General features: G+C 34.5%; 2 protein-coding genes across 2 annotated transcripts; both read left to right on the top strand.

The window, feature by feature from the left end:
• Positions 1–5,169: 5,169 nt before the first annotated feature.
• Positions 5,170–7,170, top strand: LOC132642217 (universal stress protein A-like protein). Its single transcript, XM_060359476.1, has 3 exons — positions 5,170–5,406; positions 5,910–6,126; positions 6,900–7,170. Exons 1-3 carry the CDS (start codon positions 5,235–5,237, stop codon positions 6,985–6,987), a joined length of 477 nt encoding a protein of 158 aa, XP_060215459.1. The 5' UTR covers positions 5,170–5,234; the 3' UTR covers positions 6,988–7,170.
• A 7,169-nt stretch (positions 7,171–14,339) lies between these two features.
• On the top strand, positions 14,340–18,772 carry LOC132642216 (E3 ubiquitin-protein ligase RFI2-like). Its single transcript, XM_060359475.1, has 5 exons — positions 14,340–14,808; positions 15,483–15,610; positions 15,909–15,985; positions 16,912–17,070; positions 17,852–18,772. Exons 1-5 carry the CDS (start codon positions 14,682–14,684, stop codon positions 18,120–18,122), a joined length of 762 nt encoding a protein of 253 aa, XP_060215458.1. The 5' UTR covers positions 14,340–14,681; the 3' UTR covers positions 18,123–18,772.
• The last annotated feature ends 9,101 nt before the right edge of the window (positions 18,773–27,873 follow it).

Here is a 27,873-nt window from a genome sequence, read left to right as displayed (position 1 = left end):
ATTAAAGAGTTCAAAGGCATCTGTGATGGACTTGCAGCCATACACAAGCCTGTTGATGAAGATAGCAAAGTGATCAATTTTGCTAGAGGATTAGGCCTGAAGTACAAAACTTTCAGGACTGTCATGTTAGGTAAGGCACCTTATCCTACTCTAAGTCAATTTATCAATGCACTCAGGGGATTTGACATGAGAGAGGATGAAGAAGAAGTGCCTCAACAGAACTTTAACATGGCATTCTCTGTTCAAAGAGGTAGAGGAAGAGGAAACTACACTCAAAGAGGTAGAGGAAGAGGAAACTACACTCAAAGAGGCAGAGGAAACAACAACTTCAACTCTAAGGGAAAAGGTTTTAGGCCTGCTGGCCAAGGAAACAATAATCAAAATTATCAGAACAACTCAGGTGAAACTCAGAACAAAGGAAAAAGTACTACTGAGTCATGCCAGATTTGTGGTAGAAAAAACCACACTGCCTTAAAGTGTTTCTACAAGTGGGATTACTCATATCAAGCAGCAGATGAGTTGCCACAAGCACTGAGTGCTATGAATCTGCAGAACTCAACCAATACAGATGATGCAATGTATATGGACTAAGGTGCAACTAGTCATTTGACTAATAACTCAGGTAATCTGTCTGACCTTAAGAGCTATGATGGTTCTGATAAGATTATTGTTGGAAATGGTTCTAAGTTAGACATTACTCATATTGGAAACACAGTTAAAGTAGGACTGAAACTAAAGGAAGTTCTTGTAGTACCTAAGATCAATAAGAACTTACTCTCAGTCAGTAAAATTGCAAAAGATAACTCATGCACTCTTGAATTTGATGAGTCTCATTTTGTTGTTAAGGACAAGAAGACAAGGAGTCTACTGGCCAAGGGAACTAAAAAGGAAGGCCTATATGAATTGGAGGATAACAACATATGTGCAACACAAGACTGGAAGAAATCAGACACTATTTGGCATACTAGATTAGGACATCCTAGTTTAAAGTCTTTACAAATTTTAAGTAGAAATAGTTGCATTGCTGTTAGTAGTTGGAATAAAGTGCCTAGTGTTTGTTCTAGTTGTCAGTTGGGGAAAAGTTGTAAACTACCATTTGGTTTGAGAAATAAAATTGAGAAAGAACCTTTGTTAAAAATTCATTGTGATCTGTGGGGGCCTGCTCCAGTTGAATCATCTCAGCATATGAGATATTATGTAGTGTTTGTGGATGATCATACAAGATACTCATGGGTTTATCCTTTGAGAAAGAAATCAGAATTTTTTGGCATCTTTCTCAAATTCCAGAAAATGGTAGAAAGGCAGTTTTCAAAAGTCATTAAAATTTTTCAGTGTGATGGAGGTGGTGAGTTCATAAAAACTGAATTCATCAAACATTTGGAAGATTGTGGAATCATCAGACATATTTCTTGTCCTAACACACCAGAACAAAATGGAATTGCTGAACGAAAACACAAGCATATAGTTGAAACTGGACTAACCTTACTATTTCATGCCAAGTTGCCTTTGTTTCTATGGATAGAAGCATTCTTGATAGCAGTGATTCTCATAAATAGGTTGCCCTCATCAGTATTGAAAATGGAAACTCCTTTTGTTAAGCTGTTTGATGCTCAACCTGACTATAACAGTCTAAAGGTGTTTGGGTGTAGGTGTTTTCCATACCTAAAGGGCAGTACAAAGTTTAGTCCAAAAACTTATCCTTGTGTATTCATAGGTTACAGCAGTTTGCATAAGGGATATAGGTGCTATCATCCTTTAACAAGAAGAGTATATGTTTCTAGGCATGTGATATTTGATGAGTCTCTACTGCCTTATGTCCACTCAGATCCAAGGCAGGCAACACCTGATGTTTCAACACACTTAACCACTTTTACTAAATTTTTCTCTAAGCCACAGGTACAGAATTCAGGAGAAGTGCTGCCTAGTGATCATGATGATCATGGTGATCGTGACCTTGCAACTACTGATAGTATCACTTCAGGGGAAGTGGTGTCTACTGATGGTGCAACTACTGATGACATTCAACATGACATGTTGCAGTTTACTCAGGCAACTGATGATGTTACAACAACTAATCCTGATCATACTTCAAATGCAGAAGTTCCAGGTGATCATAGTAACTCTGATGATCCTATTGAGTCTGATGATCATTTTGAGTCTGTTGACTACTCTGATGATCCCATTGAGTCAAGTGCAGCACAGGAACATAAAATTTCTGTATATAATCCTCAAGGTATACAGTTGGAAGTGGATTTCTCAAAGTGGTTCAATCCTGCTAGTCAACATCAAGAAGTAACAAGTGATGATTCAGATCATGTCTTAGACTCAACCAATACAGCTCCAGTAGTGACAGTTGCAGATCCTACAACTGATGGTGCACAAGGCCATCACATGGTGACAAGGTACAAGTCTAAGTCTAAGTCTAAGTCTAAGAATGTACCTATAACACATGCTTCTCTTACTGCTAGCAGAATAGAGACATACAAGGAACCAACAAATATTAAGCAAGCTTTGAAGAGTCCACACTGGCTTCAAGCAATGCAAGAGGAGATTGATGCCTTGCATCACAACAAGACTTGGATACTGGTGCCTAAAACAGCAGGGATGAACTTAGTTGGCTCAAAATGGGTGTTCAAAACCAAGTTGAAGGCAGATGGAACCATAGACAGACATAAAGCAAGACTAGTTGCTAGAGGTTTTTCACAGCTTGAAGGAATTGACTTTGAGGAAACTTTTAGTCCTTGATTAAAGCCCCTACCATAAGAGTTGTTTTGTCAGTTGCAATCATCTCAAATTAGCAGATCAAGCAGCTAGATGTCAAAAATGCCTTCCTACATGGCCATTTACAAGAAGAGGTGTATATGAGTCAACCTCCAGGATTCATTGATCTCAGGTATCCCAATCATGTTTGTTTCCTAAAGAAAGCATTGTATGGCCTCAAACAGGCACCTAGAGCCTGGTTTGACAGATTCAGCCTACATTTACTTCATCTAGGATTCTTTTGCAGCAAGGCAGACTCTTCTTTGTTTATACTTCATTGCAAAAGAGGTACAGTTTTGCTTCTATTATATGTGGATGATATCATAATAACAGGAAGTAATTCTGATCATGTCTCAGAGATTATCATCACACTAGGCAAAGAGTTTGCAATGAAGGACCTTGGTTCTCTTCATTTCTTCTTAGGCATTGAAGTCAAGCAGTTCTCAGGAGGAATTCACTTGAGTCAAAGCAAGTATGCTGCTGAACTTCTGCATAAGACTGACATGACCCTGGCCAAAGCTGTGCATACACCCCTGGCTCAGAAGCATGGACTACAAGAAGCAACAGGCAGTCCTGTTGATGCCTCCTTATATAGAAGCACTGTTGGGAGTCTGCAGTATTTAACACTCACCAGGCCTGATATTACTCATGTAGTCAACTTGGATAGTCAGTTTATGCAGAGTCCAAATAGTGAGCACCTCCTAGGTGTCAAAAGAATCCTCAGATATGTCAAAGGAACACTGCAGCATGGTCTCAGGATTATCTCACAGTCTTCTTGCAGGTTATATGGTTATTCAGATGCAGATTGAGGAGGTTGTCCAACTACTAGGAGATCAACTACAAGTTACAACATCTATCTTGGAGCAAACTGTATTTCTTGGGCATCCAAGAAGCAATCTACAGTAGCAAGATCGAGTGCTAAAGCTGAATATCGAGCATTAGCATCCACTGCAGCTGAGATGACAGAGATCACCTACATTCTTCATGATATTGGCGTGTACATCAAAAGGGTTCCTATATTTTACTGTGATAACTTAAGTGCTCTATATATGACTGTTAATCATGTGATGCATGCCAGGACTAAACATGTTGAAATGGACTACCACTTTGTTAGGGAAAAGGTAGCTAGAGGACAGTTGCTAACACAGTTTGTGAGATCAAAGGATCAGCTAGCTGATATACATACTAAGGCCTTGACAAAGCAAGTGTTTACTGGTTTCCGAGGCAAGCTAGGAGTGGTAGTTCCTCCACCCACTAGCTTGAGGGGAAGTGTTGAAGAGAAGAATCCTGATATACAGGATATACATCCTGATATATAGGATATACCAGATATACACGATATACATTAGTGACTGTTGGTCGAGTTATAGTTGTACTCGAATTCCTTCATATATCTAGTTGTGTCATGATAAGGATTAGGTAGTATTGTTTGTATTAGAATAAGACTCTTGTATTTCAAGTATAGTAGGCTAAGGTTTTTATGTCTCTTCTCTCCTATATATGGAGCACATGTACTCGGCTAACATCATCATCAATAACAAAGTATTCCCTCTTGAGTAGCTTGAGATTTCTACAGAAAGATTAACAAACTATTCATCACATAATGCAACACAATTTTTTTTAACTTAATTAGGTTAATGTACGTAGGTTCGCGTTCTTTCAGTTTGCGCATACATTAACTAAACGATCGAACAATTTATTCAAGCCACTAACAAACGTGAGCGTGCATGATTGTGTATTGCATGCACGCAATGCAACACAAATTATTTTTTCTTAATTTGGTGTACGTCTTGTATCGTTTTTAGATTTTAATCTACGAGTACTTTAACAAAATTTTCGAACAATAAATCTCCAATTCATGACAAAAAAACGTAAGCGTGCTTGATTGGATTGCATGCACACAGTACAGTGCAACACACATTATTTTTTTCTTCATTATGTGGACGTGAGGCTCGTGTGGTTTTAACTTTTGTGCATTTTAACTAATTTATCGAAAAAATTTATCCAAGCCACAAACAACGTATCCGTGCTTGATTGGATTGCATGCTAACGTACCATGCAAACACAAATTATCTTTTTCTAAATTTGGTACAATGCTAACACACATTATCTTTTTCTAAATTTGGTGGATGTAAACTCGTGTCATTTTAACTTACTCGCATCTTAACTAAATTTTATTATTTTCAATGTATATAACTTAAGTGGATCCAATTCCTCTCAACTGAAGATCCTCTTCATTTCCTCCAGGAATTAATACTGCCAATTGATTTTTGACAGGTGTTCCTTTTGTATGCACCCCTTTATTCCCTCCATGAACACCTAATGTCCATAGAAACTTGTTAGATCCATTTCTAATGGATCACAATTGCAAAAAGTAGCAATCAAATCCTTCAATATCAGCCTTCACTATATTTCCTTATAATTATACAACAAAAAGAACAAAGATTTTCATCTTGCATAACAGTTGTGTAGCAATGGCAGAAAAACAAGTCATGATATTTTCTCTTGATGATAGTGACCATAGTTACTATGCCCTTGAATGGACTCTTGATCATTTCTTCCCTTCTCCATCAACTTCCAATTTTAAACTCATTATTGTTCATGCAAAACCTAATCCAACTTCTGTTATTGCACTTGCTGGACCAGGTATTAATTGATTGCCATCCTTGTACAAGTAATTAGTGTAATTAATTTTTTCATTTGGCTCTCTTCCATTATTGAATGACATTTTGGTTAGCATTGGCTACGATCTGCTGTTATATCGGCAAAATTTATACTTAATGAATCTGCTATTTATATAAAATATTTTAAATGATTATAGTGTCTGGATTAACTTGCACACACTTCGATTATTCCACGGAGTGTTTGCTATCTATCTCCCATTAGCATAAGTATCGGGTAACTTTGTCTATAAGGCTTAGAAGCGCCTCTACAAAAAGATTAATGATCACTTTATTGTTTTTTTGGATTAGTTTCTTTAATTTTTCGGAACTATTTCTTTACTTTCTCTCTGTGTTATTCCATTCACAGAATTGTTCAGTATCGATGCAAATTTGAAATATCGGCTAAGCATGGATTAATCTATTGTTTAGAGGATCACAAATTAATTAAAGCTAAAAGCGGAACTTAACTTCTTTAATGTTGCGCAGGTACAACTGACATGGTCACATTGGTAGAAACAGACATTAAAAAGGCTGCCCAGAAAACTATTGACAAGTCTAAAGAGTTATGCAAGACTAAAGGGGTGGCTAATGTAGTATGTGAAATTCTTGAAGGTGATGCTAGGAATGTTATTTGTGAGGCTGTTGAAAGACATCATGCCTCTATCTTGGCCATGGGAAGCCATGGATATGGAGCTTTCAAAAGGTACAAATAGAAAGAAAAAAAAGAATAATTATTACTCCTTTTGTCTATAAAATGTTTGGCACTTCCAACTCTCCAAGATCCAAATTAATATCAACACCAGTTGTGGTGGGATGGTTGGGTTCTTCCACCCTTAATTAGAGATTTCAGGTTCGACCCCTTGCGAAGAATCTTGTTGGAAGCGCTGCCCCAAAATATAAGGGCTTTGCAACGCGCGATCCAAATTTAGTTGCTTTCAATGCGGGTACCGAACACCGGATGAGAAGCCAAAGAAAGATCCAATTACTTAGTTTGTTTGGTCAAGCTTTTGAGAAGTCAAAAATATTTATTTTATTATTTAAAAGGGGCTTATTTAAGAGAGTTGAGAATGTTTAACAAGTTTTTAGGAGAAAAATAAGTGAAACCCGAAGCATTAATAAACCTTAGTCAAGCAAAAATCGTTGTTCTTTTGCTGCTACCTTCAAATTAAAAGTATTTTTTTTGAAAACACTTCTGATAAAAATTACTTTTCCCCCACAAATGAGTCCTAATAAGTGGCACAAATAAAGATAGTTGGGCCAGTGATAGTTTCAGGTACCAAAAAAAAAAAAAAAAAGAGAGAGAGAGAAAGAAGAGAAGATAGTTTCAGATATCAGATAATTATTATTTTTACAAAAAAGAAGTACAAATAAAATACCCATAATCAGTTGAGCGTTTAATTTTTTTATTGTTCGTTATTTCTCTTCAGTTTTACTGGAAGTTGTTGATTTAAATTCATTTTTGAATGCTATATACAGGGCTGTTTTGGGTAGTGTAAGTGACTACTGCTCTCACCATGCTCATTGCTCTGTGATGATTGTGAAGAAGCCAAAGCCAAAAAATTAGACTAATTCCTTTTTTCTCTCCAGGAGCTGAGTTTATCGATTTAGATGGAATCAAATCTAGTATTAGCTAGTACTAAAATTAGTACTAGCTATTTTTTTTGTTGTTGACATTTTATTTTCAGTAAATGGTGTATAAAAAATTTTGCTTTCTTTGTATTGTGCAAGTTAATGACAATAATATAGTCCTCCACTTAGTATGATTTGCATGTTGTTATTAACCCTGGACCTTGCAGTCATTTTTGCTTTTTCTTTTTTGGTATATTGAGAAAGACTAAATTAATTAATTAAAATTTTTCATAAGCTACACGAAAGAATAAAATTTCATTTTCATGAGCGCAACTTCCAGCTATCAAATTTTCTCCATGGTTGTGGCCTTCATTTGCTAGAAAATTTGCATCTTTAAGTAAATTATACAGATTCTAACTGGTTTGAATTGTGCAAGATTGAGCCTGTGCCTTGAAAGCCATCCAGTCAAGCATTCTGAATTCCTTTTATTTTCTTATCGGACTTTCTAAATTCACATGATATGATATGACTTTCAAATTTTATTACTTGGGTTTGTATAAAGCGTGAGAACATGAACAAACTCAGTCATTTGCTACCCCTCAAATCTTTCAAAAGGGTAGTTATCAATTTTCGTACAGAAAATTTGTCACGAACTCGCCTCAATATAGCAACCTTATTGGTTTCCAATAAATACTAAGGTTTCCAATAACCTTAAGAGGTTGGTATCGTACCATATCCTTCAACAATTAGACAATATATTTCCGCTTCTAAATCTTTACATCCCACTTCTTTTACTCATAGAGTGCTTTTTTGCTGGTTAATAATCTACGTGTTTTCGGTGTTTATTGACCGATGATGCATGTGACAAGTAATTGGTGTGATTTAACTTTGTAATATGTAGGACATAAAAGTAAGGTGGACAAGCCCCTTTTCATCCCAATCGAAATAAACATGCCCTGCTTGTTGTGAGTTGGCATCATGCACTCTTTCTAACTTTGGCTATCTATAAGAGAAAATAAAATAATATTCAAGTAAAACAACCATTAATTGCGATATTTTGTGAATGGTTATTCATTTCAGATTTTTCTATCTATATTTAGAACTGCAAGATCAATAACTACTACGACTTTAGCCTTTGAAACCTGTGGAATTTTAAAGTCACTCGCTTGTTCTATCTGCTTCATATGTGTTTAACCTTTTTTCCTCCCCATAAATAATTGGTGTAATTTAATTTAACCTATAGTAATATATAGCACATAAAAGCAAGGACAAGTCCTTATCATCTTGATCGAAATATACAAATCTGGCTTGGTGTTAGTTGGCACCGCTCTCTTTTTGTTTTTTGTCGGTCTACAAGAGAAAGTTGTTAACATATAAATGTTCAAGTAAATAAAATAGCAATTAATCGCGATGTATGGTTGTTCAATTTAGATTCTTTTATCTATATTTAAACCGCAAGATCAAAAACTCCTTCAAATATTAGCTCCGTATTAGCTTTTGAAACCTGCTGAGTTTTGAGACCTTATACTCCGTAGAAGCTCTATAATAATTCGAGCACATAAAGCAAAAGTCAAGAATACACTTTTTAATTTTTTTTCCTTTCTTTTTTTGGTTTACCTACATAGTCAAGAATCAAAGCGGAGGTGGTGGTATCATCAGAGACAGTAGAGGTGCAATGATAGCTGCTTTTGGAGTGAATTTTGGCATCTCGACTAACAACTTAGCTGAGGCACAGGCGATGGAAATAGGAGTAGAATGGTGTGTGATGAAGGGATTTAGGAAGTTAGAAATGGAAAGTGATTCAAAGCTGCTGGTAGACTGGATTTTGAATCACACTGATCCTTCATGGACCATAATGGATACTATCGAGAATATTAGATCTCTTCTAAAAAGGGTGGATAGTTGGAAGATGGAACACTGTTACAGGGAAGGTAACAGAGCAGCAGACACCTTGTCCAACTTGGGATTGGAATGCAAAGAAATGATGTGGATTACTAATTTCCAACAGCTGCCCAAGACAGTTAAAGGGGAGATAAACATGGATAGAATGCAATTGCCCACTTTTAGGATCCGTCCAGTCAAAAATTCAAAGGACTACCAAAACAAAATGTATAGGATGTATATGTTTGACGTTCCTTAAATCATATTTTTTTATAGAAGAAGAGTAGTCACTCTTCCATGATACCAATTTTTTGTAAGCTTAAAATGAAATCCTATCAAACATAGTATGGGGATTGTCCATACAATGATAGGAACAGGGAGATACTATCCTTTGTGGTGTATTTTGGAGATATGAATAAAATAGGCTCTCGAGGAGAGGGTGGATTGATTGAAAAAAAAAAAAGACACTGAAGTTAATTTCTAGCACGATAAAAAAATGTAAACATTTGAGTTTTTTTTTTTTTTTTTTTTTTTTTTTTTTTTTTTTTTTTTGCAAAAGCCTTTGGGATGGTGGTAGCCAATTCGAGTTTCCCAAAGAAGGAGGAACACTTGGTAACCTTTCGTAGTTCGGTGGCTAAGACGCAGATAGACTTTTTACTCCTTAGGAAGGAAGATAAAGGTCTCTGTAAAGACTGCAAGGTGATTCCGAGTGAGAATCTAACGACCCAGCATAAGCTCTTGGTGATGGATTTGGAAATCAAGATGAGGAAGAGAAAGAGGGTCGTGGATGACAGGCCCAGGATCAAATGGGGGAGTTTGAGCATGAAGGGTGCCCTGGAGATCGGGGAGAAGTTGAGGGCTATGGGAGCCTGGGAGAGTAGTGGGGAGGCGACCGACATGTGGGATAGGACGGCCAGTTGCATTAGGGAAACAACTAGAGAGGTGCTGGGGGTCTCGAAGGGTAGCCGTGGTCGGCACCGAGGGGACTGGTGGTGGAATGGAGGAGTTCAAGAGAAGGTGGAAGCAAAAAAGGTGGCGTATACGAAATTGGTAGACAGCAAGGATGATGAAGAGAAGCGAACGAATAGGGAATTGTACAAGAGGGCGAGGAAGGAGGCAAAGTTAGCAGTTACGGCGGCAAAAGTAGCAGCTTTTGAACGCCTGTATGCAGAACTAGAGGACAAAGACGGGGATAAGAAGTTGTACAGACTAGCCAAGGCGAGGGAGAGGAGGGCGCGTGACTTGGATCAGGTGAAGTGCATCAAGGACGAGCATGGCAGGGTACTAGTGGAGGATGCTCTCATTAGACGGAGATGACAGTCATACTTCCACAAACTCTTGAACGATGGTGGGGACAGAGATATTGTGTTGGGAGATTTGGAGTACTCTGAGAGGTGTCGTGATTTTGGATATTGTAGGAGTATAAAGGTTGAGGAAGTTAAGGGTGCTGTCCGTAGGATGAGTAGGGGTCGAGCGACCGGGCCCGATGAGATTCCTGGGGAATTTTGGAAGACTGCAGGCCGGGCAGGTTTAGAGTGGTTGACCCGACTCTTTAATGTCATCTTTAAGACGGCTAAGATGCCCGAAGAATGGCGATACAGTAAAATGATTCCATTGTACAAGAACAAGGGCGACATTCAAAGTTGCAACAACTACAGAGGGATCAAGCTGCTAAGCCACTATATGAAAGTGTGGGAAAGGGTGGTGGAGATGAGAGTGAGGAGAGACGTGTCTATCTCAGAGAACCAGTTCGGATTCATGCCGGGGCGCTCAACTACAGAAGCTATTCATCTTGTACGGAGACTGGTGGAGCAGTATAGGGAGAGGAAGAGGGACCTACACATGGTATTCATCGACCTAGAAAAGGCATACGACAAAGTGCCGAGAGAGGTTCTATGGAGATGCTTGGATGCTAGAGGTGTACCTGTGGCGTACATTAGGGCGATCAAGGACATGTATGATGGGGCCAAGACCAGGGTAAGGACTATGGGAGGAGACTCAGAGCACTTCCCAGTGATGATGGGGTTACACCAGGGATCAGTTCTTAGCCCATTTTTATTTTCCTTGGTGATGGATGGGTTGACGCGGCAAATTCAAGGTGAGGTGCCATGGTGTATGTTATTTACGGATGACATAGTCCTGATTGAAGAGTCTCACAGCGGGGTTAACGCTAAGCTGGAGGTTTGGAGACAAACTCTGGAGTCTAAAGGGTTCAAGTTGAGTAGGACCAAGACAGAGTACTTGGAGTGCAAGTTCAGTAAGATAGTGCATGAGGCTGATGTGGAAGTGAATCTTGGCACCCAGGTCATACAGAAGAAAGATAGTTTCAAGTATCTTGGTTCTATTATACAAGAAAATGGGGAGATTGATGATGACGTCACACACCGTATTGGTGCAGGATGGATGAAATGGAGGCTTGCCTCTGGAGTGTTGTGTGACAAGAAGGTGCCACTGAAATTTAAAGGCAAGTTCTACAAAGTGGTGGTTAGACCGACTATGTTGTATGGGGCGGAGTGTTGGTCAGTCAAGAAATCTCATGTTCAAAAGATGAAAGTGGCGGAAATGAGAATGCTGTGATGGATGTGTGGGCACACTAGGAGCGATAGGATTAGGAATGAAGTCATCCGAGACAAGGTTGGGATAGCCTCAGTGGAAGACAAGATGCGGGAAACGAAGCTGAGATGGTTTGGGCATGTGATGCGGAGAGATGCAAATGCCCCAGTGCGGAGGTGCGAGAGGTTGGCCAGTGACGGTTTCAGAAGAGGTAGAGGTAGGGCGAAGAAGTATTTGGGGGAAGTGATTAGACAGGACATGGCGCATTTCCTGCTTACCGAGGACATGGCCTTAGATAGGAGGGTATGGAGGACTCATATTAGGGTAGAAGGCTAGTAAGTAGTTGCGTTTATTATTTCTTACGAGTAGCTATGTTGCTCTATAGTTTCTTGTCTCTTGATTTTTGCGAGTATCTGTTGGTTTATAATGGTTTATAATGACTTATTTACTTTCACTGTTTTCATTTTCATAACTGCTTTGATGTGTTTGCCCGTATCTGACCTTTCTTATGTTTTCTCTTGAGCCGAGGGTCTTCCGGAAACAACCTCCCTACCTAAGGTGGGGGTAAGGTCTGCGTACACTCTACCCTCCCCAGACCCCACGTTGTGGGATTAACTGGGTATGTTGTTGTTGTTGTTGTTGTTGTTGTTGTTGTTGTTGTATTTGAGTTATTTTTTTACCATCTAAAGTTTGTTAAATTGTACGTTTATCTCCATTCTGTTTCACCTTTAAACAAATAAAAAAATAACCCGATTCTAGTGTACATAAATAATGAAAGAATGACGCACTTATGATGTTTGTTTATAGTTAATTGGAAGTTTTTCATGTATAGGTGTTTGTTTTAAATTTCAAAAAAAGTTAGTACTAATTTCAGTACTAATTTCTTTTAAAGATTTTCAGACTCAATATTTCAAATAATCCTTAAAAAAGAACTCAAGAACTAGATATTGGAGTTTTTCAATGTTTAAAAGTTTTGAACAAATGAGTTTGAAAGTTTTCAGAAAATTTCATTTTTCAAAATTTAGCGCAAGCAAACACTTTTGAATTTAAAGTTAAAAAGTTTGAATTTGCAAAACTCAAATACTCCAAAATTTTAAGATTACACTTTTGATTACACATTCATGATAAGGGTCTTTTCAAAATAAGATTTGTTCATAATAAATTCACTAATACTTCTAAGGATGTTGTTTAATTAACATTTATTGAAATTATATTATGATAATCTATAATGAAATATTCAATAACTACATATCTATCTAAATTAGACAAAAGCAAATTTGATTTTTATGTTTTAATACCATAAAACAACATTTTTCTTTTTTTTTTTAAAAAAAACATTATAACCTCTTTTTGTGCACTGAAGGGTAAGACGGACTTGTACTCTTTATCTTCACGCAAGGGGGAGACAAAAACCTTACTTCCTTTATAAATATTGAAGACTACAGTAGTATAAGAAATACTAATGTGACACATAAATCCTTATATAATTGTTCGATTAAGACGAAAAAAGACGTGAGAACACACACACATATACGCACTTTCGTGAGTTTATAAGTATTTTGAACTTATAACACCATATATATAATTAAAGAAACAAACCAAAACTGTAATTTCATAACCAATGTGAACATAAGTTTAACTTCTTATCTAAATGCAGGATCACAATAGATATTTTCACACATTTTAGAGTTTTATTCGTTGAGAAAAAAATTCATAATAAATAACACAGATCATAAAAAAATTCATAGATAACACATATTCATAAAATGTATATATACATTTTTTCTGTGTAATTTGTCATTTTAAACATGATTTTAAATTCTTACCTATATGCAGGTCCACCACAAAAATATTTTCACACAGTTTAAAGTTCAAGTTGTTGGAAAAAAAAAAACTAGTAGTTTGGCAGATCTCCCCCTTTGGTTTGGGTTCGTAACACTTACCCCACTGTAGTTTGAGATGTTACGTTTACCTCCCTTATTTTGATATTTTTGTAACCAAATTTAAATGATAAATTGTCTAATCTTCCCAAACTACCCTTATCTTCCACTTTTTACAAATTCTAGGTTTCTAAATATAAACCTTCTCCCGAATTTATCAAAGCTAAAGAAGATTTCAACGTCTGATAACTTAATATTAAAAAATATATCAAATTCCTTGACGTGTATATCTGTTATGCCATCACTGTAGGTTGCCGCAACTGGTGTAAATTTTACCTTTAAAGTTATAAGTGAACAATTTTTATTCTCAAAAAGAAACTAAATGTGTTTCTTAATTAAAGTGGATGGAGTTATAGTAAATCTAATGGAGTTCCATTCTCTAACAATGGAACCTCAAATATATTATAAAGAATTGATGATGAAAATTAATTAAATAAGATGAACTACCTCACGCAATGACTGAATTTGATTGATTTTGCAAAGATTGAAAAATGAATATGTCATAGTTAATGTTACATAGATCGTAAGTTACTTTCTATTGAATTTGTTGTGGTTAATTACTTACATTTTATACTCAGGGTCTTCGTATATTTCAAATTCTCTTGAAAAAAAAAATTGTATTTTTCAGTTTTTGCGTCTACTAAATGATAATTAAATTCTGAGGTGGAGTTAAAAGAATAATTACAAACCAATGATTGAATATCACCGTTTATATTTTCATAAATTCATGTTAAGTAAAATTCTAGGCTTTGAAACCAATGTCAGGACACGGGAACTTGATATCTTAATCATTTTTTCCTATTAGCAAAAGTTAAAAGGACGAAAAATGTTGTTATCTACAATAATTATTGGTCTACTACGTAATAAACTAAGATGAAATATGAGTTGTTTGAAATCTTCTTAATTTAAGTTTTGAAAAACGTTGAAATTAGGTTCATATTTATTTATTAAAAACTTAAGGGTGGAAGCTAAGGGTAGTTTAGAAATATTATAGACAATTTATCACTTAAATTAATTTTGCTATAAAAATATCAAAATAAGGGAGGTAACATAATATCTCAAACCTCAAGGGAGGTGAGTGTTAACGAAGCCAAACCTGAGGGGGGGGCTTTGAAATTATCTCTACATATTATCTTACCGTTTAACCACAAAACATTTAGTAGAGAATCTAACGCGAGATTACGGTCTTCATAAGTTAATTTTTTTTTTGCTCTTATATATAGTGTGTTAATTAGCCTGCTCACCTCACTCTTCACTTTCTCTTCTTTCATCGTACTAATTCTTCCAAGTGATTTCTTCAAATTTTTTCAAAGCAATGGCTGATAAAACTTTTCCAAATGATATTCAGGATGCTCCTAATTGCACGATATGCTTAGACGAAGTAGTTGATAACGCTCAAAGATCCATAACTAAGCTTCTTTGTGGACATTTTTTTCACACCGGTATGGTGCATATATGTATATATCTGAAAAATTTACATGTCTCGAATAGCAATTTTTTTTTTTTAATTCATTCATGTGTTTTTTTTTTTTTTTTTTTTTCAGAATTTTTCTATAGAATAAGCACATGATAAATCATGTAGTAGCGAGCTAGATTTTTTTTTCTTTTTTCCAAACATAAAAAATTGTTTATTCGATTCACATGGTTTAACCTTTTTAATTCCTTCTTTTGAATTTTTATTTGGATCTTTAATCAATTAAGTTGAGGAGATTTTTCTTTCTCTTACTCGTGGAAGAGAAAGAGAAAATCTGTATCCTGATAAATCATATGGTTAGCCACCTACATTTTGTTTTTCTTTGATCTTTTAGATATATAAAACTTTCTGACTATGTTGGTAAAAAAAATAATCCAAAAAATGAAATAAAATGGAATACTCGGGTAGAACAATAAAGAATAATACACAAAATCTTGTAAAAAAGAAATTTGTACAATCTCATCTAAAAATTTGAACTTCATATGATTAGTTTCATTTATAACACACATTAAGATCTAACTAACATTATACAAACATTTTTTTTTCTTTCTAAACATGAAATAATTAAGTTGATTTTAAATATATGTACTGTCAGACTGTCAGTGCATAAAACTTAAACTTTTTTTTTTTCTGGTTATGCAGATTGTATTGGTTCACACTTTAATACCAGGGGCATGATGATCTGCCCCAATTGCCGTATTATCGAAGAAGAAGGGGACTGGAGGTTTTTTGAAGGTCCTGAAAGTGAAGATGAAGAGAGCAGCGATGAGGTAATTAATGTGTATTTTCACTTCATTTATTACTTAATCATGATAAAGTATATCAATTTGATGGAAACATTAAGTATGGGTAAAATATTATCTGACTAATATAATCTTTAGTGTAAATATCGGGTGCATGTCAGTAAGTGTCTACATTCAATATTAGGGGTTTTGTTAGCAAATATTTTGTCCTTATTGGTTCATCTTTTGATTTTGTTGTAAAATGAAACTATATACTAGTATATTGTTTAGCTTTTCCATTATCTATTAATTCTAAGAAAATATTTCTATTTGAAATTTTCATTAGGAATTAACGCCTGAAGAGGTGATGGAGCTTGATGCAAGGATGGAAGTGTATAATGCAGGAGGTGATATCAATATGAGGTAATTAATACGTGCCATTTTTTTTTTTTTGAGCAATTTTTATACATACATAGGCCAATGTTTTTCTTTTTCTCCTAGACTTCGATACCTGTTAGAACGGGATCTATTTGAAACAAACTGGATTAGTGATAATGAATGAAAGTCAATCTTTTAATAAACGTATATAAACATTTATTTAGTGTATAAGTAATTCCTTTGTGGACACACCAAAAGTACAGTAGAGGTAAGTAGACAAATTAGAATTTTCTTGTATTGATAGTTAAAGTTGTATGAAAGTGGCACTTGCTTTTATAATGATGCATAAAGATTTTATATTATTCTTACCTGTTAATCAAAAAAGAAAAGAAACGAGATGCACATATTGATAATAGGTTAAATGCCTAGAACCCCTTAATTTTGACATGATTCGTAAAGCAAACGTCTTAACTTTGCTAGTGACCATTTAGATTCGTATTCTTGATAGAAATGTGTCTCATAAGCACCTCATACTGACCTAGCAAAATTTGTATTTTTTACTAACACTCAAACGCATAAATAATGAGCGAGGTTAATAAATAGCTTCTTAAGAGTTAAGGGTTCAAAAAGAAAAGAAAAAACTTATTAAATAACCTTAGACACATTAAATGATAAACACTAGTAGGGTTTTTTTTTGGAAAAGAATTTAAAAAATTAGCCATGTAGAGTTGCAACAACTATATTCTTTTTTATTCTTGTACACGAAGAAGGAAGGATAATTAGGTAAAAAAATGGTATCTAATCAGCCACTAATATTCGAATCGTGAACTCATGATCACTCGACTATCTCTTAATTAAGTATGATTAATTAAACTTTAATTAAACTAAGGCTCCGAATTAATGTTTGTACGTGAGTAACAAATTAATGTGTTTATACTATAATTATTGTGGTGTTAATTGTTGTTTACCAGCCAAGAGGACGAGAATGATCCATTGACAAGTGGACTGATAGACGATCATCAAAGTACACCTCCAAATATTCATCACAGTACTCCCAAAATCATGAATGGTGGTCGTACAATTTTCTCTCATACTTTTGTGCATGAAAGCTCTAGACTCCCAGATGATGAGTAAGATTATTAATCTTTCATTGATTTTTTAACCTATACTTTAAAGTATATTTATATGACATATCTCCTTTTTTTTTTGTATGAATTTCTTTTATGGGAAAGTCTCAAATTTTTCCTTAAACCGTTCGAAATCGTTTAATATTGCCCTCAGTCATACTTCTGATCCATTCATATGATTACTTCCCGTACTTGCCTTTGTCATTAATGGAGGTCTAGTGTGAAATGATTGGACTCCATGTGTCTAAATTCTTTGATAAATAAGGTCAAAATTTATCTCACTTTTTGAATATGATTTAAATTTACCTTCATGTTGGAGCTGCTATTAGGGGTCAAGGGCAAAAGCGAGACTGTTTTTCTAACGATAGAGATAATTAATATAAAAAACAAATAGAGTGGAGGGCAATGTTATTCAATTTCGGACAGTGCACGAACAAATTTAACTCTTTTCCTTTTCTTTTTTGGTGTGTGTGTGGGGGCGTGGGGGTTGGGGGTGGGGTAAGGGATTAACTAATTTCACAAACTTTGCCTTAGGAACATGTTTCTATGGATTTTCTTTTTCCTTTAATTAGTAGCAGAACTCACAATTAGTACTTATTTACTTTATTGTCTTGTTAGCCTTTAGAATTACGTTGGACGTAGGTAATGCTATTTATATACATTTTAGGTTTGAAAGCACAACCCTCTTTTCTAATTATTTTGGAGAAAGAAGGGTATATTATTTTGCGGTTTAATTTATTTAATGGGCCATATGTTAATTTGAGTACTTTGCAATTGAAAATAGTTGGATTCAACACTTAAGGCAACTATTGCCTGTTGCTCCTCCTTCTCCAATTGCTCCCCAGATGGTTGATCAGAGTCAGAGGCGTCCACTTCGTACGTTTGAAATAACGGGTCCAAACATTGGGTCGGGTCAGGTGAATGGTGAAGCATCCACTTTGCACGAGCAGGCTTGTAACAATTCTTTACCGTCTCTGGAGCTTACCTTGGGCAGGGGTGCGCGGCCTTGTCAATGTTTTCGTTGCCGCCCGTCTTCAAGCAGGATCCGTCAATGAAAATATTTGTCTAAAATAGTCATCAAATATGACATTTGTGGATGGTTATTTTGTCTCTCTCTTTTTTTTTTTTTTTTTTTAATTATGGAATTAATACTTCGTTTTTTAACCTTGGCAATTTAGAGAATATATATTCCTTAAGTTACTTATTTGTTCGTTCATGCTCCTGTTCATCACATCTAGTATCCTCGAAGTGCTCGGATAAAATAATTTTTCTATACTCGTTAGAGTCTCTATCAGAATTTGAGCACAAAAATCAAAGGTAGAGAAGATAGTAGTTTATAATTAAAACTAAGCCAAATTGTTTCATATTTTTGAGAAAACATACCTAGTCAAGAATAAGAAGAGATACCATCCAGAAAAAAAAAAAAAAAAAAAAGGCAAAAGCTTGATTTGTTGCCGAGTAAAAAAAAAATCACCGAGAAGAACCTTAATGTTTGCAAAGACAAGGTATAAAGTAGCATCTTGAAAAGTACCTAGTCTATAAATGTTGATAAAATTATATAGAAATATTATATGATAACCTATATTTCTCATTATGAGAAAATTCACATCTAAAATATCCAAGTTAAAAACCCAAATTCTAAAATATTATTTTCATGTACTATAAAACTACATCTCATATCAAATATGATATCATTTTATGTGCGATAAAGAGTTAGGCCGACTCCTGCCTGTATCATATAACAAAAGTACTACACGCAAAAGTGGGAAAAAGTCTAAGCAATTTTGCACTCTATTTAAAAATTAGTCTAATTTTACCTGCAAGGAAAAAGTTACGTCTTTGTCTTGATCCCTAAGGGTATCTAACTTCAGGATAATTTTAAACTATATTTAGTCCAATTTTGAGGAGTAGACACTACAAAAAGAATTGGAATTAACTATGAATTGCAATTATTATCCGCGGCTAAATTGCTAGCTAGCAATAATAATACGTCGCTAAATAAGCTTAGCAACAAATTTTGATATTTAGCTACAAAATTTATCCGTTGATTTATGTATTTTTTAGTAGTGACATTTGAATTTTTTCCTCGAAAATTTTGTGCACGTACTCCACCAATTTCGTGCCGAAACTCTAGTAATGACAAGGATGAATATGAGATGATTTGCTAACAATGTGGTCGTTTGGTTGCTAGTCAAAATAGTCCCGGGATTACAATCCCGGGACTAATTTATCCCATCAGTTGGTATTATTTTATACCATCTGAAAGATGGTATAAAATAATCCCAGTATAAGTGGGTTAAGAAGGTATAAGTTGAGTTATTCCAGCACTAATTTTTATACCACGTTTGGTACAAGGTATAAAATAATCCCGGGATAAATCTATACCTTATACCAAACGTGATATAAAAATTAGTACTGGCATAATCCATTTTATACCTCAAACCAAACAACCACTTAAGGATATTATGAATGGAATAGAGCTCAACGGAGGACAAACTTATAATATATATGGTGAATAGTACACTAGCACACTTGAACCTTTAATTTCTCATCCTTGTATACTATTATATTATTTTTAGTCATCAACAAGATATAACGACTAAAAATTAGTCATAAATAGTACAGAGTATACAACAACAACATTCCAGTGTAATCTCACAATTAAAGTCTGGATAGGGTAGAACGTAAAAAGCCTTACCCCTACATTTGAAGATAGAGAGGCTGTTTCCGATAAACCCTTGGCTTAAGTAAATAACACAAAGTATGTTCTCATTTATCTATCTATATCTATATATAATATAAAGTTAGGCATAAACAAGGTGATGTGACACCTCTATTTGGCCAATGATCCTATTTATCTTTATTCTCCTTTTTTTGACATTTTTCTCTATTTTTCCTTTGTATACTATTATAAAAATATAGGAATAAATGTCTCAACATTTACTACTCCACTCTTTCATATTGGCTATGTTATAAAATTTAAGTCTCCACATTTACCAATTTAATGTTTCCTATTCAATGTCATTATGCTCATCCTTTTTAAATGTTTTCTTCATAATTTAATTTAGACATCAAGTTTTTTCCATGACTATGAAGGTTGGAGGCTTTTGAAATGGAGAGGTAAGAAAATATTCTTTTTTTTGATAATACTAATTAATATAACTCTTTGTCTCTCATGTTATGATTTTCTGATATTTTTTGTTGTTATTTTGGGTTTCGTGTACTATAGAGCCTATTTGTTCATATAATTTTTTTACTTTTTCTTTTTAAAAAATCAAAATAACTCCCACCACCCCCAACCACACCTCTACCACCACCCAACTCACCCCCCCCCCCCCAACTCTCTCCAATTTTTTCTTTTAAAGCTTTTAATATTTTTTTTTGATTTTCTACACCAACCACCCCCACCCACACCTCACCACCCTCCAAAAAAAGTTTAAAACGTTTTTTCTTTTTTAAGTTTTTTAAAACCTCCCAACCAGCTGCGATTTTTGTATTTTGTTTTGCTTTTATAATTTTTTTTTAATAAAAAATGAAAAATTTGCGTGGTTAAATTTGGTGTGGGATGGGTGTGGGTTGTGGGTGGGGGAACAATGGGGCTGGGTGAGTGTCACGTCCCGAACCATGACCTGGGCGTAACACAACACTCGGTGTCTGTCTGCATGTGACCGAGCGAACTAACTGGCTGAATCAACATGTGGTATCAAAACGTACTGAATGCGCAAATAAAACTAACACATGCCGATCTACTAAAGTCTGAATGAAATAAATCAAGTCAAGTTCAGCCACAACTCAGCATACCCATATCGATTCAATACTTTGGAAGCATAAGAGCTACAAAGAAGAGGAAAAAAAACTTACCAGATAGAAATCTTTGGAATCTTCAAACCTCGAATTTCAGATTCTTTTGTTTGAATCGAACAACATATGTCAACTTTCATTCATCATCTGAAGCTACACAACACCGATTGGCATTTCCCAGATCTTCAGCAGCTTGTGTAGCACATGCAGCTGAAGGTGACATAAGTAGGCTCATACAGATGCAGAAAAGAAAAAGAGAAAGATCGAGTCAACAAAGGAACAAAAGTGGAGAAGTAAAGCAGATACAAAGAGAAGGGAGAAAAGGAACATGCCTGGAAGAAATGGAGAAGCAGAGAAAAGTAGCAGAACCAGGATTTCACCGGAGATGGAGGGGGCATTTTCATGCCAACTTTGTTGAAGGAGAAATGCGGACAACAAGCTTCAAATTAGGGATTTACTTTCCTAATTCCCAAATGTGTATTTTTATTTTCTTTTTAGACCTTATTTCCATTTTGTTGCACTTTGAACCTTTATTTTTTGGATAATTTATAAAATCAGTCCTTAACAGGACTATAATTTAAAAAAAAAAAACTGATATGCGAAAATACTGATATAAGTCTGAAACATAAACTGTAGTCCAACATGGCTAACATAAAAGCCTGCGACTCTGATTGACTGCGACTATAGTCTATGAAGCCTCTAAAGAGTACTGAACTACTGACTATTTACCGGGACAAGACCCTCGGTATACCTCGTTGACTAAAATATTGTAAAAATTGAAAATATGATAACGCCTTGAAGGAACCGGGGCTTACCAAGTAGTTGATACTAGAATCCTAGCAAGCAGATCCGTCGTCTTGTAAATCTGTATCTGCATCGTGAAATGCAGGCTCCGGGCAAGAGGGATGTGAGTACATTTGAATTCTACTAGTATGTAAAACTAGTTGAAATAGGTGTGGGGTGTTCTAGGAAAGGAAAATCCAAATCAATAAACAGATAATATGTTGAAACTGAACATAGTAATAGCTGAATTGAACGAGAGAAGTAAAGTAATAGGTACTCCCTGTTCTGAATATGAAATCACCTGTTTTAACTGTTAATAATATGTGGGGCCTCAACCCAATGTAAATGTGATAAGTCGTGGATTTTAGGCTTTCTACATCCACTACTTATGCTTTTTAGGAGTCATTTCAAGCATTTTTCTCTATATCTATTATGTTTTTATGTGTTCTTCAGGTTTTGTGAGTTCGAGGGAATAAAGGGAACATAATGGTATAAAAAGGAGCAAAAACGATCAGAATGCGGCGAAGATGCGGCACTGCAAAGTGGAAATACAGTCACAGGTTGTTTGCACAAATCAACAGAGAGTTTGCCAAAATATAGAAAGATATGAAGCAATATGCGGCACCGCCAGCTCCAATATGTCGTCGCATACTCTAGCTCTGAGCAACCAGTGAATCAAACAAAGTGCACCAGATTGTGGAGTGCATGCGACACCGCAAACTCCAGATGCGGTCGCATACTCCTGTTGCTACCGTATACTTGGCTCCGCATGTTGTCTTTTAGGAAATTTTTGTACTTTTTGTTCTCTTTATAAATACTAGTGTCTAGGTTTTTGTGAACATCATTGAATATTCCTTAGACAAACTTTATTGTTGTCTTTTAGCATTTAGAAGCATGAATAGTGGTGGTTGAAGGTTTCAAAGAGAATCTTTCACTTTTTTCATCATCTTCCATTAATCATTGTAAGCTTTATGAATATTCTCTTTGCCATTGTTTTTTATTTAATGAACATGAGTAGCTAAACCATTTAGCTAAGGTTGTAGGACCAAATGTATTTATATGATAAAGGTGTTTTCTATCAACTCTTAAAGCTTTAATGTCACTTAATGGTGGCCGACATTAGTTGTGCCTAAATGCTCTTACTTTGCTTGGAAAAGAAAGTAAGGGCTAGGAAAAGAGTTAATAGCAAGAATTTGGAGCTTTAAACCCCATCTAATAGCTTGAGCTAGGAATAGGAAAACTACTTGAAGCTAAAAATGGGGATTCACATTTGTAACATTCTAAGGCTTGAAAAAGCTTAGTAATGAAATTTACTAATTAGGTTGAAAGAATTTTGGTAAAATAAAGCAACTGATTGTTTATCACACCTAAGCATATAAATTAGTGGAATCGATACCCAATCGCATTACTTTCCTTTGGAACCACAACCTTAGTCCTTTTACCAATAGAATATCTTTTTAACAACAATTAGCGAGATATTAGTTAACAATCTTCAAACCAATCATTATTATCCCCCTTTCCCTAGAAATATAGACTAATAGTCGAGCGTTACACTTATTAAGTATATTTCTTCATTGTATTCTCTATGGGATTCTACCCCAACCTCGTTGGGTTTTATATTTGAACAACGACCACTTTACTCCTATTTTAAACGTATAATTTGGGCGTATCAAAGTGCACAAATCAGTGGCCTCGGCCAAATAGAAAAGTCAGTCTATGGCCTCGGCCAAGTTTATGTATACATAAGACTGTGCCCTTGGGCAAAGATACGGTGTTCAGTATTCAACATCTATTATTAAGGAACTGAGAATCATACTGGAATGCTTACTACTGGAATACTAAACATTATTATGCTTAGACATGTATTCATGAACTGATTATGAAGTTTAAAGCATTAACTATTCATAAGCATTCTGAGTTTTCATGACTGAGACTCATGGAATAGCAAACACGAGTCCATACTGATTACGTAATGAGTTCACGACATTCGGAATGATAATGAGCGAATTATGAAACTATATTCTCAAAAGATAGAAGTACTGAACGTTTCATGAACTAGGGCAAAAATCTCTATTTCTGATGTACTTCATAGAAGATAAGAACCTAGCACTAAATAAGAATCCAGGTTGGTCTATTAACTTTTTTTTTTTCTTGGGATTACTAGTAATAAATATGGAAAAGGGTAAAAAATGCTCTTAAATTATGTGAAATTGAACAAAAATGCCCCATGCCCCTATTATTACTTAATTGGATAAAAAATCTCTTTTCTATCTTTTCTTTTGAAACACATTTTTTAATAAAATATTATCTTTAAAGAAACCTTTTCTTGTTTCATTTATTTTAAAATCTCTTCAACTAATAAAAAAGTGGGAGGTACTTTTTTTTTTTTTTTTTTTTTTTTTCTGAATCTCGTTTTTTCAATTAAAACGAAATTACCCCAGGTACTTTTTTAGCTGTAAATATAGGACAAATATATAAGTCATAGTAACCCTATCATTAATTTTCATTTAGATAACGATAAAAGTCTTTTTCCTAATAAAATAGGAAATATTTTTTATTTGTAATCTTTTCCAAATTGAAGTAGGATAAGCATTTACTGATATAATCCTTAGTTTTAAAGTTAAAATGAAAAAAATGGTCAACAATAACTCCATCGAAGATATCTTAAAGATATTTTTTGATTTGAAACTTGTAATAAATTTTCTTGTTTTATGGCATTATGATTGTTGTATCTTAACTTTAAAACCAAGGATATCCGCAAATGCTTACCTACTTCAATTTGGAAAAAGATTAAGAAATAGAAATAGTTCATATGACCTATATTATCAGTTAAAAAAGTACATGGGTAGTTTTATTTTAGTTGATAAAACGAGATTAAGAAGAAATAAATTTCTTCCCACTTTTTATTAGTTCAAGAGATTTTAAAAGAAAAGAAACAAGAATTTGTTTAATAAAAATAATATTTTTATTAAAAAAATGTGTTTAAAAATGAAAGAAACAATATATCTATCAGAAAAAGGGCATTATTGATCCAATTAAGTAACAGTAGGGGCATTTGTTCAATTTCGCATATTTTAAGGGCATCTCTGGATCTAACTATGAACGAAGGGCATTTGTGTCCAGTTTTGCATAGTTTAAGGTCATTTTTGATCCTTTTTCATAATAAATACTCCTTCTGTTTCAATTTATGTGAACCTATTTCTTTTTTAGTCCGTGCCAAAACAAATGACCTCTTTCCTAATTTGGAAACAAATTAACTTTATGAAATGATTTACAACCACACAAATATTCAAGACTTATTTTGAACCACAAGTTTCAAAAGTCTTCACTCTTTCTTAAATGTCGTACGCAGTCAAATGAGTTCACATAAATTGAACAGAGGGAGTACATCTCTATATTACCCCAATCTAAAACATTTATTTTTTGCTATTCTAGTTCTATATGCATTTGTAACTTACAAAATACACCCTTTTTCATATTTATTTTCCCCATATATATATATATATATATATATATATATATATATTTTGTTGAATTTGCAATATTACCTCACTTTAGCGTTCACTTCATTTCTCCATACTTTATTTCTCCAAACTTTCCCTTTGTTTCATTGATTTCTCCATGGTTAGTTCTTCAAATTCATCTAATCTAACAGTGATAATTGTTTCCCAATAATATCATGAATGCTCCTCAATGCACCATATGCTTTGAAGTGGTTCTTGATAACGTTAGACGATCCATTTCTTTCACGCGGGTATATAACATAGATTAGATTTACTTATAGATCTCTAATGGCAAAAAAAATTATTTTAATTCCATTCACGTGCACCATTTTTTAGACTTTCTGTATATGTGTATGTGTGTGTAGAGGACTGGATTGTTTATTTGTTTTTGTTAGATTTATTGGTGAGTCTCCGCTCCCTACATTCTTGGTCAAGTACATTTCCTTTTGCGGTGAAAATAAACCAAAGTATTTTGATTTGATTTTACTGCACATAAAAAATAATTTGTCTACTTTATATAGTTAACTTTTTTATGTTGTGTGGGATGGATATGATCTATTCAACGATGTTTATTTAAAGGTATTGGATTAAACTCTTGTAATGGAAAATAACCTGATAGAGCATGTTTAGCCTTTAAAGGTTCTTACATGGTGTGAATCTGATTTTAATTGGGATCGATCGCTGGTACCGAACATCGAATGAGTGGATTTTTTTCTTTCTATCTCATCATAAGATCAAAAGAGAAAAAAAGATATTCATATTCTGATAAGTCATAAAGTAGCTAGGTTTTTTCGAATCATAAGCGAGACAAATTAAATATTTGGTGAGGCAAATTTAAGAAAATGTAATAAAATCACTCTTGGGTTTGAGTGGTGGTATGGAATTTAAGTAAACGAGGGTTTGATTAAAAAAAGTATGAGATCTTGAAAAAAAAGAAAAGAATTTTAGGACTATTTGTGTCAACATAGAGAAACATTATATAAAATTATATGTAGGTGTGGAATTCTACACGAGGATAGAACACGTGACTCTACCTGTTTCAAGCTAGCGTTTGCAGAATAGTAAAGAACACAAAATAATGACTTAGGATTCTTGCTTTCACGCGGTTTCAGTGTCCTTGTAGGAATCTGAAGTATCTTGATAATTATGGCAAGAAATCCTGCAACTTGTCCGTCAAATCTTTACCATAAATCACAAATCCTAGTCGCAATAGGACTCTGAGCTGAAACATGTTCTTGGACATGGTTCAAGCATTTGGTTCATCCATCTCTGAACCGTCTCAGTGTCTAAGATGGAACATGTCCATCGATCTAGTTCACTCGGCCTTCATCTTACCTCTGCATCTGGTTCCTTCACTTAACTTGCAACTGACTCTGATATGGAACATGTCTATCGACCTGGTTCATTCGCCTTGCTCATTCACTTATGTCAATCATCTTTCTGTTTTTGGTTCTGTTGCTTTATCTCAAGGCATCTGTCTGGAAACCTGGTTTACTTACCTTGTTCATTTATTTTGTCAGTCATCAAAACTCACACGTGTTTATGCCAACAAGGTTCAGTAGTAGAATATGAACATACGACAACTTTATGGGCAATTTTTATGAACATGAACATTACATGAACATTCTTGGCATTTATTTTTTTACCAGAATTCATATTTCAACCTCTTGATTCGAAGACATATATGTGTGTGTGTGTTGAGAGAGAGTCCAAATATGAAAATTATAGAAGTGCAAAACTAAATTAACATAGAAAAAATCAGCTGAAGTAGGTTAAGGAATGACTCAATTATAACCATGAGATCTGGAGGATAAACAATGTATAATTATTCTGAAACATATGATAATAAGTAATCACCGAGGAATGTGATGGGATGGACAAAATTATTTCACCCTTTGTCTCCAAACTTACAGTCTATCGTTAACTCTGTTGCATGTCTCATCAATCAATGTTTTGTCATCTAAAAGTAACATATTCATACAGGATTAGGGACGGATTATTCTCTTTAGCTGCAAAATTTATCCATTTATAATTCCGGTTTTTCTAGTACTGATATTTGAATTCTTTCCACAAAAAATTTGTACACGTACCAGGGTCCACCAATTTCGTGTTGAATCTCTAGTAATTACAAGGGTGAATATGAGATGATGTGCTAATTACACAATATATTTTGTATAGTACACGAGCAAACTTGAATCTTTAATTTCCCATCCTTGTATACATATTTTATTAATTTAGTTGTCCACACGATATAACTACTAAAATTTAATCATAAATAACACAGGGTATGTTCTCATTTCTTTTTTTAAAAAATAAAAAATCTAACACTAGATCAGAATTCTGGTAGGTCAATTAACTTCTCTCTCTCTGGGAATTGCTGGTAATAAATATACTTCTAAAAAAATCAACATATTACCACAATCTAGAACTTTTTTTTATGTTCATAGTCCAATATGTAGATGTGCCTTACATGATACGTCTTTTTCATATCTATTATTCTAGCTTTGAAGTTTTTCCCGTATATACTGTTAAAATTTGCATTATTACCGCACATTAGTCTTCATTTCGTCTTTGAATTGTATTTTATTTCTCTAAGGCTTCACCTTTTTTTTCATTGATTTCCCCATTGCTAGCTCTTCTAATTCATCTAATCTTGTTAGTGATAACCGCTATACAAATGATACAATGAATGCTTCGCAAATCGCAATGCACGATATGC

The sequence above is a fragment of the Lycium barbarum genome, chromosome 5 (genome assembly GCF_019175385.1).
Source record: "Lycium barbarum isolate Lr01 chromosome 5, ASM1917538v2, whole genome shotgun sequence".
NCBI classification, from domain to species: Eukaryota; Viridiplantae; Streptophyta; class Magnoliopsida; order Solanales; family Solanaceae; genus Lycium; species Lycium barbarum.
The sequence above is the reverse complement of the archived record's forward strand: the minus strand, read 5'-3'. Positions and strand labels throughout refer to the sequence as shown.

What these genes read in the sequence shown, in the direction of transcription:
- LOC132642217 (XM_060359476.1), top strand. Translation starts at nt 5,235, where the DNA reads ATGGCAGAAAAACAAGTCATGATATTTTCTCTTGATGATAGTGACCAT. An exon ending in TATTGCACTTGCTGGACCAG is followed by an intron (nt 5,407 to 5,909) that starts GTATTAATTGAT and finishes AATGTTGCGCAG; the next exon opens with GTACAACTGACATGGTCACA. An exon ending in GGATATGGAGCTTTCAAAAG is followed by an intron (nt 6,127 to 6,899) that starts GTACAAATAGAA and finishes TGCTATATACAG; the next exon opens with GGCTGTTTTGGGTAGTGTAA.
- LOC132642216 (XM_060359475.1), top strand. Translation starts at nt 14,682, where the DNA reads ATGGCTGATAAAACTTTTCCAAATGATATTCAGGATGCTCCTAATTGC. An exon ending in TGGACATTTTTTTCACACCG is followed by an intron (nt 14,809 to 15,482) that starts GTATGGTGCATA and finishes CTGGTTATGCAG; the next exon opens with ATTGTATTGGTTCACACTTT. An exon ending in ATGAAGAGAGCAGCGATGAG is followed by an intron (nt 15,611 to 15,908) that starts GTAATTAATGTG and finishes AATTTTCATTAG; the next exon opens with GAATTAACGCCTGAAGAGGT.